We start from the raw sequence: 15,370 nt of genomic DNA, 5'->3' as shown, positions 1-15,370 counted from the left end.
CCTTCTACTGAACACAAAAGAAGATATTTGGAAAAATGTTTGTAACCAAGCAGAGAGAGCAACCATTGACTACCATAGTAGGGGAAAAAATACTATGAAGTCAATGGTTGATTTCTCACCTTGGTTACAAACATCCTCAAATAAAGATTCAAACGGTCATGAATAAGTGTATTGATTCATTATTCGGATCACCTATGTCACGCTATTTTAGCAGTTAAGCAGTTTGACATGCGATCCGAATCATGAATCAATACACTGATTCATGACCGTTTGAATCTTTTTTTGAGGATTGAAAACAAATGGGGAAGAGAAGAGAATGCTGAATAAAGTCGTAGTTTTTGTGATTTTTGGACCAAAATGTATTTTCGATGCTTCAAGAGATTCTAATTAACTAACTGAAGTCACATATGGACTACTTTGATGATGTTTTTATTCCCTTTCTGGACATGGACAGTATAGTGTGTATACACTTAGATATGCTGTCGGACTAAATATAAATTATCTTAAACTGTGTTCTGAAGATGAGCGGAGGTCTTACGGGTGTGGAACGACATTAGGGTGAGTCATTAATGACATATTTCAATTTTGGTGAACTAACCCCATAACACAATTTAAACACTAATTAAAGCACTGCTGAAGAAAAAATATCTAGACTATAGTCAACCGTCATGACCTATCCTTAAAAGCAGTAGTTCTTAAATGTTATTGCCAAGAAGCAGGCCATGTTGGCCCTTTTACAAACGTGTAGCGGGACCACAGACTTGAACTGAGCTGCAAGCGGTTAAGAATTCATGCATGCGATTTATCACTTTCCTGCAGACTCTTGGCCAGCCAGAGCCCTTACAGCCTGTCGAGAAAAAAAGAAGAGACAGGAATGCATAGGAAAACCTAAGATGATGTCATTTCACTTGGACCAAGGGCAGAGGACATGCCTCATGTATGAAGGATGACCCAAGTGGTTCCTCAGCTTTTTCTGAGAACTTCCTTGGAATTCCATACACTGAAAATACAGGACTGTGTCCAAAAATCGCCCACAATACCCATATACAGTGATAGGACAGCCATTTGTGGTGGTGTAAGAAACCATAGTGGACATTAGTGCACTCATTCAATCCCATAATGCAACACTATGTCATCTGTTGTCTCTGAACATGTTGACTTGTCTTCAACTCCTTTTGAGTTTCACAGTGGGGTGAAAATCTGTGAAGACAGCTTTGGTTGTCATTTTTTATATATATATATATGTTTAGTTTAAAGCATCTACCGCAACAGAATACCCATGTATCAAATCTAGAAGATGATGTCTGCATTCAGCACTTTTACTACTCTCCCTCAAGTTGACTAAATTCATAGGCTGCTGTAAGGAATATTGAATGTGGGTATAGGGGGCCATTTCAGATACAGCCTAGACTTTTCCCAAGCAAATACAGAAACTGACTAAATTCATGACAGCCGCAAAGGTTTAGTATGAAGGGTAACAAGCAATGGTACAAATTAATACAACAGAACAAACATACAACTAAAATGAACAAACTGTCCCAAACTTGGACACTTGTGTTGTTTATGCTGGCCCCAGGCCACTGGGCAGTCCTTATTGTCGAGCCCTAACCTGGAAAGTTACGGGGTTTACAAGAAAGATGCTTAATACATTCTTTTTGACAATTTCCTGGAAAAAGATGCTGAACTAAATTACATTAAGCCACAATCACGCAATAGTAATTCTCAAATAAATGTCTCATTGCCATTAATGACTAAGCAAAGTTTTTAAAAAAACACTTAAAGGGTTAGTTCACGCAATAATGAAATGTCATTAATGACTCACCTTAATGTCGTTCCACACCCGTAAGACCTACGTTCATCTTCAGAACACAATTTAAGACATTTTATATTTAGTCCGAGAGCGTATGCAAGTGTATGCACACTATACTGTCCATGTCCAGAAAGGGAATAAAAACATCATCAAAGTAGTCCATATGTGACTTCAGTTAGTTAATTAGAATCTCTTGAAGCATCGAAAATACATTTTGGTCCAAAAATCACAAAAACTATGACTTTATTCAGCATTGTCTTCTCTTCCGCATTTGTTTTCAATCCTCAAAAAAAGATTCAAACGGTACAGATTCAATACACTGATTCATGATTCGGATCGCATGTCAAACTGCTTAACTGCTAAAATAGCGTGACATTGGTGATCCGAATAATGAATCAATACGCTGATTCATGACTGTTTGAATCTTTATTTGAGGTTTGAAAACAAATGCGGAAGAGAAGACAATGCTGAATAAAGTCGTAGTTTTTGTTAAATGTGGACTAAAATGTATTTTCGATGCTTCAAGAGATTCTAATTAACAAACTGAGGTCACATATGGACTACTTTGATGATGTTTTATTACCTTTCTGGACATGGACAGTATAGTGTGCATATACTTCATTGAAGGAATAGAAAAGCTCTCTGACTGTTCTGAAGATGAACAGAGGTCTTGCGGGTGTGGAACGACATTAGGGTGAGTCATTAAGGACATCAATTTCATTTTTGGGTGAACTAACACTTTAACGCATTAACTAATAAGAAAGCCAATCACAGAACAGCAGACACTTGTTGATTGGATAATGCTGGCAATCATGTGCGTGAAAGGTTAAGACAGCAAAATCATGTGTGTATTTGTGGGCTACAAGGTGGGCTTTAGGCTCCAAAACATTCCTCAAGAATTTCTGTGCATCAGCAATAGTCGTGTAAACCAGTTTGAACCTGCAGTGACGCTTGTCTGAAAATGTTCACCTGCTCCGCCATATAGTCGTCCAAACCAACAGAGGACAATCCAGAGTTTGGTGGCAGCTCAGATTAATTACAAATTAAAGTGCCAATAAATGAACCCAATTAAAATAACAATTAAGAATTTTAGCACCTAAACACAGTTAATTGTGGGGTGATTCCCACCCCTAGGCCATGTCACATTGATGACAAAACAAAGAATGGGCTTCAGTTTTTCACCCCACCGCGATACCCAAATGCAGTGGAAGACGAGTCAACAGATGACACAACGCTGTAGCTTTACTTCTTCAACAGACTTCCTGCCCTTGATTATGGGTTCCTTTCAAATATCCAACCGAAAATATCTCAACACCGCCTGCCTGACAGGGCCAAACCTGCTTATTACAAACTGTAAAACACGAACTGTTGGTGTGCTGGTTTCTAACATTAGCATGTCAATCAAGCAGCAGACAGAGTTTGATGACTACACAACCCCATAGTGACGGCCAAGTATCATTTTATTTCCTGCTTGGCATAATATTGCACAGGAAAAAGGCCAACACAATAAAAATCTCAATTGAACAGATTGCTAACCTTTGATTAAAAACTGTACCATGCTGATTGATCTTGACAACTCCCACCCACTTCTAGTAAACAATGAATAATTAAGTGACATGCAAATTACACGACCATTACATATGTATGAGAAACCTGCTGATGGGACGGACCCCATCAGAAACCAATTTAAAACCAATTAACATTAATTATTCAAGACAAAAATGTCATCATAACATTTGCACTCACTGGACCAGAAAATGCTCAAACGAATGGTCTAACAATTTAATAAACCACCCACAATGTTAAATTGAATTCATAAATTATTTCATACCTTTAACACAAACCCACTGAACCGTCTTCAGCTTTTAACAGTGTCTCGTAATAACCAAATTCCCTAAATTATGGTATGGTCAAAGCCAAAACACATGCACTGACATCAGTATTTGGCTTGCGGCAAAGCGCGCCTTTGCACCAACAAAGAGGAATAAATGGCCCACACACCTAATTTATGTCAAGACTGATTTCCTTTAGGCCTGAGCTCATACACTGACAGAGAGAAAACATGGTGACTCCATCCCCCTTTTACTTAACATTACTATGAGCGTCTTGAGCTAAACTGACATCATGAGTTAGCACAAAGGCAATAAAATTGTCCAATGGAAATACAGAGAAATCAGAAAATATCACTATTTAGACAAAGAATGTGCAAAACATTGTGCCATACGTTACCACCAAACTGGTTTACCTTGGTAACCAAGTAGTACATTTTTACTACAGATATAGTAACTAGACTAACACAACAGTAACCCCGAGAAGAATATATAATGACAAAGGTTCTGAAAGCTTCTTATTCAGTGTGAAAGACATTACATTTTCATTCTTTTCATTTACCATGGTTTTACTGTGGTAAATATGGTATTCTGTTAGAACGGAATAACACATTGTTTTTTCTGCCATATATTCCGATACATACAACAAAATTGCCAGAAGACTAGACATAAAAAAAATGTTTAAAAAAAGATTTTGCTGGAGAGTGCAGACCATCTGTATAGAAAATTAAAAATATTGTTAAAATGCACACAAAAAAAAAAACGGAAAAAAATTGAGACTTTTTGACTACAAACAAACAATTCTTTTTTGATTTTTTTTTATAATAGACCACATAAATTACCAATTCAAAATAATTACTATTATTTGAATGCAGTGATTATTAAATATTTGAATGCAGTGATTATTAAAGCTACACTGTGTGATATTTTCCCCCATCTAGCGGTGATGATTAATGAGCACATATATTTTTATTATAAAGTGTCTTTAGCTAAGAATAAAATAAAAAAGTTGTAGCTTTAAATAACAATGTATAAAAATAAGAAACATGTTGCAATAATACTACTGTATTGTAAAATACATTTAAATGAACAGCAACAATATTTTCACTATGAAACCGGACGCACATAATATATTTATTTAATAAAAATCCAATCCTTCTCAATTTGATAAATCACACCAAGCCATACTGCAATACCCAGTTTATTTAGCTATATGGTTGCAATCCTAGGTTTCTAACAACATTTATGGTTGGCATGGCAAGTTTTCATAAGGGTTGAGCCCTTTACTACTTTTAGCGAATGAACACAGAATTACATCTCCTTTTTTCCCCAGGAACGCAGGCTAATTTAAGGTTCATTTAAGTCCAAATTACCTTGGCCTGGTTTTAGATTTCAGGCCCTAATACAAATGATCTCCTGCTCAAATCAGGTGATGTGTAGTATTCCACAACGCTCCCTCTTTTATACCATGGCTTTCAGGGTATTAAATGTATTGTTATTGAGTACATCATGTGGAACTGACAGCCAAGATCCGAAATGAACCATTTACAGTTGTTTCATGTGAAGAACATTCCAAATGTGTGTCACCTCATGGAGATCTGGAGAAAAAAAAAAGGTTTATCTAAACCTTGACAAAGCTGTCAAATTTGATGGTGGCAAATCTCCAAAAAAACATACACAACACAAGTTCTCTTTAGTAGAGGGTTTGTTGTTTTGAATCACTTGCGTCGAACGAATGGGCTGTCCATGCTGACTCACAACGTAAAGAAAAGAATAAAACAAGACCTTTCACAAACAAAAGTTCACAATCAACACAAAGAATCCTGAGGAGTGTTTCTTTGAGTATCTACACCAGATATCAACCCTGACATTCCAACTGGGCGGCTCAAGACACAGCTGGGAATGTCAGGATTCACAATGCATGCTGACACTGCTGAGATTATCACATTGCAGTACTATAAACGATGACAGAGACGTTAAAAGAACATCGAAATGTCATTATTTACACCCCCTCATGTTGATACGAACCTGAATGCCTTCCAAGACAAAGGAAACTTTTAGAATAATTCTGAGCCTTCAATAAGGATGACAGTAGAGGAATCAAAAATAGTCCAAATGACTCTGATAGCTACTACATTTGATAGGAAACGCACTTTGTGACTGTAAAATTGTTTTATACAGTATACATGTGTGTAGTAGGGGTGGTCAATATGACCAAAACATGAGTTGAAAAGGATATGCATCACCATATAGTTATTTTTTTACTAACGACAAAATGACTATGAATTTGGTCATACATTTAACACACCATTTGTCTCCTACGTAGGGAAGTAGGCATAAGATGCAGGTTTTCTTAATTATGTTTGAGGAAAAGATGGTAATTTGAGTAGGAGTTAGAAGAAAAAAACGAATTGACTGAATTGAATTCATGAAGACGAAAAAAAAACAATGAGATTGGATTTGTGAACCGGAACAACTGATTCACTAAAAAGATCAGCCCGATTCGCTCGCAAATGTGCTATTGATACATTTCTCATGAACTTGCGTGGTAATAATATTGCAATGTAGTCTACTTTAATGGCGTGCAAATTTCTTCCACAGAAGAACAAAAGGTTTGGGTGAACACGATGACAGAAATAAAACAGTCCAAGATGTTACATTTCATTTGAAGCAGCTTTCTTCCTGGACACTGTCACATCAGCTAACAAGTTATCATACCATCTTTATGCATCATCTCTTTGCTGTATTGTTGAAAACGAAAAATGTGACAGACTCATGCGACGAGGCAGTGTGGCACATCTGTCACAGAACGACAGATTAAAAAAACAAATAACACCTATTGTTTCATTAATATCCTTAATTATGCCTAATTATGTGCCTCTTTTTGTGACGGAGTAAAATGGTGTGACTGTGGAGGTGGAGACCATTTTGACTGGGGGTGTAAGTGACAGCTGAGGAATTCTGGTTCTTTCTAATGAGAGACACTGCAGGAATGCAGGCACAGGACGACTGCATATCTTCACCTACCTTCTTACTGAAACCTACCTAAACCCTGACCTCACCGATGACAGCCCTGCAGACAATTCCACTAATGCCGCAAATGACACATCTCGGACCAAAAGGCTGCCGCCAGGCTGTGCTTCCATACCAGACTGAACAGACTTTAAGATTATGTGTACATAAACCACAAATTTGAAAGATATTGCCGTTATGAAACACGCATCCTTGGAAAACATTAAGGAACAGTCTTGCAGACACCAACGCATTAGGCCTCGGGCTTGATCTGCCGTTTCTCGGGTCTATTTGCATACCACCTCCACAAAGTTGTTAAGCCACTACATAAATTCAACCAATTTCTTGAACTGCTTAACTGGAATATTCGATACACATCAAAACACACCATTTATCTGTCAACACACCCATCTAGGAGAATTTATTTTAAATATGACTAGATATGGACTTTTGACAGCATTTTTTTAACTTAAATCAGAATGAGTAAAACTTCAATGATGTTTACATTTTATGCAAATAACTTATTTTAAAATGATATTATGGTAATAATGTTAATGCAAAGGTTGTAAAAAAATGTCTTATTTTTTATATTATATTTAAAAATAATTCTGAAAAAACGGTTCTGTATTTACTGTGTTCAGGGAAAAAAGGACAACTGTCAAATAAAAATAAAGAAAATAATAACAAATAACTTAAATACAAGCAGCATGCAAATAAATACTATTGAGCAAATATACTAATAAAATAAACTAGGTCTAACATTCGTTTTTAGGTAAAGAAATTGAATAAAGTAATCAAATGTAAAATAACTGCATATTTCACTGTTTAAATTAAAGATTAATCCTTATTAAATTTACACAATCTAGTCAATCGAGCAGTGAGTGATGTTTTGTTTGACTGAAAACAGACGAGTAAAGGCTACTGGCCCTTTAAGACCCAATGCAAGGATTACGTGTCGTCTTTCTCGACTCTATACAGTTCACTTAAGGCATTTACAGACAATATCTCTGCTTGGATATTCATCAAGATGGACATGTTGATATACTTTCTGTGTGAGTTTGTCTGTTTATGCGCAAGACTTGAAAGATAACTCAATATTTGCGTGCTGTGAGACGTTTGCGCGCTTTCGGACGAGTGCACAGAGACAGATCTTCTCACAGTGAGCGAGAGTTCTCACTCGCGTCTTCTGGCGAATATACCCAGGTGATGACATACATAACATACAAACATACATAAAGCTTTATTTTCAAGTTACAACCGATATTAAATATGAGTCATCAGATGTGAGATGAACCGCGGTGCAAATGCACCTTTTCCAAGGCACCACTGCTCTCGTCAGACGGCACCCCGGTTGTAAATTCCTCCCTTACGAAGCATATAGAGAAGCTACGGTGGCCGACACATGACAAAGATGTCGTCTCCTGAGTCAGCAAAAAGAGTGACTAGCACTCTGAAGAGCAGTTTGTCCGTTTAGGGCTACTATAGAAACATGGCAGCACAAAATGGCGACTTCATTGTAAGGGGACCCACGGTGTATGGAGATAGAAATGGCTCATTTAACTAAGGTAATTAAAACATGGCAGTACATTATGTAAGGTCTTTACCACTGAAAAGTTATGTATATTATATTGAATTTCTGTCAATAGATCCTCATAAACATTACACAGTGCACCTTTCAGAGGACAAGTTAAGATCAAGCCAGATTCAAACATGACTCCTGTGGGAGTGCTCTTGTGTGCCATGACCACATGAACTACATACTATGCCATTGCTGTGACAAAGCGGATGACTTTTGCTTGAAAACATCAATCCAAACAACATCCGAGGCAACAGAAGCCTGTGCCAGGTTTCTTAACTATGAGCTTAAACAGTGCAGAATGTGGGTTGACTGGGTGCTAAAGTTAGTGTTCTTGCACTCTTGCCTGCAAGCCAGACTGCACGTGATATTTATAACCTCAGCCATACTTCTACAAAAGTCAGTGGAACCAGCACACCAAGTCCCTCCACGGATAGACACTGTAGTGCAGTCAAAATGAGTTCACTACCTGACGCAGAAAGCACAGATTGCGGTGAAACCATAGTTCGAATTACAGGGGGTACTATACCCCCCAATGAAGACCCAAAGGGACAGAAATATCAGCTTTGGGGGGGTCTAAGGTTATAATCATTAACAAAAAAAAACGAAAAAATGCACACAAACAGCCCATCCCCTCCGTGCACACCGCGTCTCCATGAGAACGAAGTGTTTGTTGGACGTTTCAAGCAAGTTCACGAAAGGTTGGTATCTCGTGAACACCTTTACACAATCACACATTAAAAAGTGGTTGTAAAAGGTTCGTTGATGGAAGGAAGGTGGCGGAAACCGGCGAAGATTTAACAAACTTTAATTCAAAATAAATAAACAAAACGAAAGGATGACTGCCCGCCATACACACGCATAATAAAACACGGGCAGCCCCTTACGGACGACTGCCCGCACACACACACAACAAAACATAAACGAAACATAACATAAAGCCAGGCCTGGTCCTCTCCTGTCTTTCGCTGCCTTCACTCCTCCTTTTATGCCTGTCACTTGGCCGCGAGACGAGACAAGTGTGTGTCGCGCAGCTACTCATTACCATTTGTCACCGGCCCGCTCTCGCGGTCCCTCGCCCCGCTGCTTGCCACAGTGGCATAAAATAAGGGATCATATAATGCCATTTGTTAATATGATTATTTAGTGTCTAAATTAAAACTTTGTAATATACTTTAATTGAAAATTCTATTTAGTATTCTAAGAAATCACAAATTTAACCTGGTGAAAAACAACTTTTCTGAAACGCTGCTGTCAATCAAAAGTCGGCGGAGGGGCGTCCGATTGTGTGACATCACACATCGAATGGCTTGATTTCAGACAGGTGAAAACATATAAGGAGATTTTTTTTTTTAAAACACGATGCATTTGTAATAGTAATAGTGTAATAGTGCATGTACCATTATATGACCCCTTTAAATTCTGAATATAATTATGTCAGTGTGTTAATGACGATACGAGAAGCGACTGAGCCTTCATTAGAAAGTTAACTAGTCGCTAACACTAAAACTAGTAAAAACTAAACTAAAACTAAGCATTTTCACACAAAAAAACACTCTAAAAACTAATTAAAACTAAACTGAATTTGAAAACAATAATAACATAAGTGAAAGCTGTGGAAACACAAGAGGCTTAATGTTTTTTGAATTTGTTTTTAATTGGTTAGTATTGTTTTTACATTCTATTATTTCACATTTTTAGTTCAATAAATGCAGTTTAATCTGAGAACCCTAATACTATATTAATGAAACATGTTGCACTTGGCGATCACAGTGGGGATTGATATGGTAGTGGACCAGGATGGTCATAGAAGAAGTTAAGGAGCAGTTCCCCCCAATAATGGTGGGGTAATTCGCACTCTGGGTGAAACGCTCCAGATCAGGGACGTATTAGTTGATCCCAATTGGGTCCCTGTTCTACCTTCACTACTCTACCTTCAGTATGTGTGGGCTAACTGAAATGAGTACAGACTCTCTCAATCTTCAACATAGCACCAAGTTTGGCAGTTCGTGTGAGAACTAGCAGTCAATACATAATTTTGCATGAGTTAAAACAATAAAACCTAATTGTGGCTCATTCAAAACATTGCCGTGAGTAAACTATTCTATGCAGCTTCGCAGCTGTCCATTTCCTGCTTCTAGAGCCTGCTTGTGACATTAGAGTCATGCTGGGAGAGCCCAGGGTGACCAAAACACTGACTGAACCAACTTTTGATGTGTGTGTATGTATATATGTATATATGTATATATATATATATATATATATATATATATATATATATATATATATATATATATATGTATATATATATGTATATATATATATATATATATATATATATATATATATATAAGATATTTTATTTTGGATTTTTCACTATTATTTATCACAGGATCTGTCTTTTCATGGGTTTAAATAAAAGTTATTGGATTTTGTTATAAAAGACAATAAAAATAAATAAAAACTTTTTGCAACCCCTCCTTTCCTGCTTTCAAATTCACATCATGTGAATATCACAACGTCATTGTCCGTCAAAAAAAGAATGTGTACATTACGCAGTAGTAGAGGTCCAGGGAGAACATGCATTTCCTGGAAAACCCACAATACTGGATATTTTGAATGCATCACCGCTTTACCAAAAAGAGAAAATGATGGCCTGAACGGCTTCAACGCCCTGTCCGTCAGAGACAATAACGTGCATAATACATAATGCACACGAGTATAAATCTGTTCTTCATTTGCTGAAATTGAATCAGAATGATCAGGGAACGGCGTGAAATCCTTCACATTGCATGCTAACGAAAATAAACGCCAATCCAATTGAAAATCTTCACAGGGATAGTGAACAATCGTTCAACGAGATGGCTTTGACAAACTTGTTTTATGCACAAACTACGCATTCTGATTCTGCCATTCCTGATTTGAAAACGTTCAAGAATTGTATATTCTTGACAGATCTTTTCTTCATCATTTTGGCACTAGATGAACTGTTAAATGAGAGATCTTGAGATGAGTCTGTGTAGTCGTCTAGTTTGACTCTCATGATGTAATTATACATGCATATGATTTTTATAAAAATGCAATTTGAATACAATCGTCTCAGTTCTTTAAAAGATTAAGGCAATTATCAAAGCTTAATAGGGGGGGGGGGGGGGGGGGGGGAATTTTCCAATAAAAGATCTTGGAGAAGTAACATGATTTGTTACACTGAATTACCCCTGCCCTGACCAGAGTTGGACTTGTATCTCTAGTCAAGTTGAAGATTGTAAACTGACTTTCAGTCTTTGGTCTGTTCAAAGACTAGTGTCATGCATTTTTATTTATTTTTTTAAAGTGTAATTAATCATCCCGTACTAACTAAACAGACTAACACTCTTAGTCAGCAATACAATATTTGCCATTAATTCATCAATGCCTTAATACTATCAGATTCAATTGAGGAGACTGGGATTACGACATTGTGTGGATATTTTTTTACACTACCAGTCACTCATATAAATGCTTTCTAAAATGTGCAAATACAAGTATTCCCATTGACATACACACCAAATGTATACAAAAACATGACAAAATACAGAAAGCACTTTCGCTTCTTTTTTAAAGTCATGCTTTTCTATAAGGCATCCTCCTAGGTGCAATTTATCATTCGCGATTCCCTTCTCAGAACAGACCCGTGGCCCATTTGTGTTAAACACAAAAATGTATATCTTGACCCAATTGTCAAACTAAGTACATTGTAAAGAGATAACAGAAGATGAACAATCATTTATATACGGTATGCCTCCAGCACAACTAAACCTGTGCGTCTTTAATAGCGAGATCAGCGTGTTTAAAAACAAATACCATTCGCTATGAACTCACTGCCTGCTGGTCACATGCTCAAATTCTCCGCTACCTCACACGTCTACATACATTCACACAGCAGACCCAATAGAGGAAGGAGCCTCTCCACTCCGTCACGGTCAGGTCTCAAGAGCTAAATCCAAATTCTTTCCTCCCCGTCTGAACACCGGCCCAAAAAAAGGCAAGTGCTTTTAAACGCATGAGCCTGTACAGACAACCTCCTGCCATCACTAACAGCCACATCAAACCCTGAAGACTCATTGCAGGGCATTGCAGGGTTTACAGTTTACACCATCAAATACCACCTTTTCCTGCTCAAAATGCAAGACACCTAGACTTATTTATCTGTGACACCTAGAACCTTCAGTTGAAATATAAAAACTACTACTACAAAGCTACTTCGAATCACCCCTGAATTACCTGGTGTATCAAATATGGCACAAAAGGTCTTTTATATTATCCTAATTTCCCTAAACTAATTATATTGGTAAACTGACATAAATTACCTTTGTGTCCAAGCGCACATTTTTCTTTGCTACAAATGATTCTGTGCCACAACAAAAAACATTAGAGTGTTAAACAGTTGTAAATGGAAAAACTAAACTAAAGTGACATCTTTCACGGATGTTTACAGTCAAGCCAAGGAAACTACGTCTTAAAGAGGCAGTTCACTAAACAAAACTAAACCAAAAAATCTGTCATCATTTACTCAATTTCATCATGTTTTGAAACTTTCTGACTTTCCTTCGAACGTGGAAGGCAAACCTAAAGGTTAAGAAGAATTTTAAGAACTGACAGCACAAGTCGGCACTCATGATAAAAGGTGAATGGGGACTGGAGCTGTCATTCAGCCAAAAATCATCTTTTGTCTCACAGAAGTAAGAAAGCCGTTTGGGTTTGGAAGGACATGAGTCAATTACAGCAGTATTTAATTTTCTAAGCGAATTAATCGTTTTAACCCGCTATATTTTTACTGTTTTAGCGCTCCCTTGCAGTCATATCTTATATCATTCAACCTCCCGCACCGATAATCGCATTGTTGACAGTCTTTCTCCATAAATGCCACATTTTCGGTCAATAATCTCTAACGCAACATACGTGTCAACAGGAAAGCCTCTTTCCAAATGTACAGGCAGTGCTAACTGGTTGCTATGCACTTTCGCAGTCAATTCAATGGGGACTAACGCATCAAAACACATTCACCGGTCGGATCAGTATATCTATATAGAATAAACCCTATACACATTCACCCAGTGCTTTTATAACTAGATTCAAGTGTTATTGTGCTGTAGATCTACTGGCACTGATCTATGAGCTGAGCGGCTAATAGGCTAACCAACAGCTAACACACATACACACACCCAACAATCACTCAGACAGTCCTCTTCCTGCCTTCACACACTCATTTACACACAAATACGATTATACCGGGATCATCTATGCAGCATAGTACACATAAAAGGCCCATATATGTTTCGATCACAGTCTAATTAGCTTCAGCGGCTACGTGGTTTCGCAGAACGGCCCGACGAAAATCGTGATGATGATGATGGTGGTGCTGGTGGTGTTGGGCTGAGTAAACACTGCCAGAAAGCAAGCCATCCTCATACAGGGATCTGTGCACAACAGCCGCCTTTCTTACCTGGTGCAGAGCGGTGAGTCCATCTACATTGGCGTAGTTGATGTCCGCGCCGCGGTCGAGCATTCGCAGCACCTCCTCCGTATCGCCGCTCGAGCAGGCGGCCAGAAACACGGCGCCATCGTCGAACTTCACCTTCGTCTTCTTCTTCTTCAGGACGGGCGGCTCAAGGTCCGTCTCTGAGCCTATCCAGCGCTTCAACTGTTCGTTCCTTTTCTGCTTGGCGTCCGCCATCTTCATCCCCTCTAGCCTGGCGCTTCTTATCTGTCTCCGATGGAAGATATACTTTATACTGCCACTATCCCAACACAGCGCGCTGGGGCGTGGGAGGGGACGACACTGGAGGGGAGGGGGGGTAAGGCTCAAAAACCTGGTTACGCCGACATATCGCGAGAGCAAGCGGCGTCAGCCCCGGATCTGCAGCATAACGTCATCTTAATGTAGAGAGTAAAGAAAAAAAAGCTCAGAAGTTGTCTGTGCATTGCAAAGATGTTTAGAGCTGACAGAACACGGGAAAAGCAGATATTATTGAATAAAAATAATAATAACAATCATAATAAAATAAAAATACACTTTACATGCAAGCAAAAAGGCAAGTATGTGATAAAATATATATTATATATCTTATATTAATATGTTATACTATAATAAAAGCTTAATTAGAGTAAAAGGCTAGTAGAGTAGGCCTATGTAATAATATTTTTAAATATGATCTTAATATAAACAAATTTGAAAAACAATTTCACAACGTTGACAATAGTTTCACCTCATATCATTAAAAATAAATAAAACAACTATAAGAGCAGCAGATATGTAAAATAAAAACACAGACCATATTGTTAAACTGATAAGCAATTTAAAAAAATATGAATGCTAGCAGTCTTTCACTTCATTTTGTAGACAATTAGGCTAATAGTTAATAATTAACAATTTTGCAGAATGTACAAGTGCAAAATGTTGTTTATTGTCGTTTATGTTCATTTGCGTACATTAAGAAAAATAAATATTAAACAGAAATGGAAAATAATAATAACACTTACACACAATGTTTACTCTTTGTCAATAATGTCTTCATATACAGACAATACAATTTACTTCACCTAAGTAAGCGCTTAGTCGTCTCAGTTTGTACAATTACATAATAACAGTCCGTTTTATAATAGTATATGCAAGTGAAATGTACCCAAATATGTCTGCTCATCAACTCACACCTTTTAAGAAATGGAAACGCATCTCCATTGCTATAAGTGTGTAGCTTTTCCATTCATTTTAACTGTAATGTATATAACATATTTTATAGACTCAGGAAATTAGAGCAGAAATACACAGCAATGGCAAATGAAGTGTTACAATGACCAATGTGAACATATTCCCATCCCATAGTTCTAAGATGCTTAGCAATAATGTTTACACATGCTTATTCAGAGGAACTAATTACATAACTATATTTGGCTTAACAAAAAATAAAAAACGTACTGCAGTGGTACCATGGTAAAGTGATGGTACCACTGCACCACTTTACCATGGTAAAGTGATGGTACCACTGCACCACTGTACTTTAATAAGGTGAATACATATTATATGAATGTACTACTTGGCTGTACTCCACGGTATTTACAGTAAAAGAACACTATGAAATGTTCATATGTCCAAAATACTAT

The 15,370-nt window shown here is 37.4% G+C and overlaps 1 protein-coding gene across 3 annotated transcripts in view; it reads right to left on the bottom strand.

The window, feature by feature from the left end:
- Positions 1 to 14,048, bottom strand: part of ppp1r12a (protein phosphatase 1, regulatory subunit 12A) — an 89,285-nt gene extending 75,237 nt beyond the window's left edge. For all 3 annotated transcript variants that reach the window (XM_067428537.1, XM_067428539.1, XM_067428538.1), the window contains exon 1: positions 13,713 to 14,048. In XM_067428537.1, coding sequence (XP_067284638.1) covers positions 13,713 to 13,949 — 237 coding nt within the window. In that variant the 5' untranslated portion in view covers positions 13,950 to 14,048. The remainder of the gene's footprint in view (positions 1 to 13,712) is intronic.
- Positions 14,049 to 15,370: the final 1,322 nt, after the last annotated feature.

Source organism: Pseudorasbora parva, chromosome 20 (genome assembly GCF_024679245.1).
Source record: "Pseudorasbora parva isolate DD20220531a chromosome 20, ASM2467924v1, whole genome shotgun sequence".
Classification (NCBI taxonomy): domain Eukaryota; kingdom Metazoa; phylum Chordata; class Actinopteri; order Cypriniformes; family Gobionidae; genus Pseudorasbora; species Pseudorasbora parva.
Note: the sequence above shows the minus strand (reverse complement) of the source record. Positions and strands in the feature narration are given on the sequence as shown.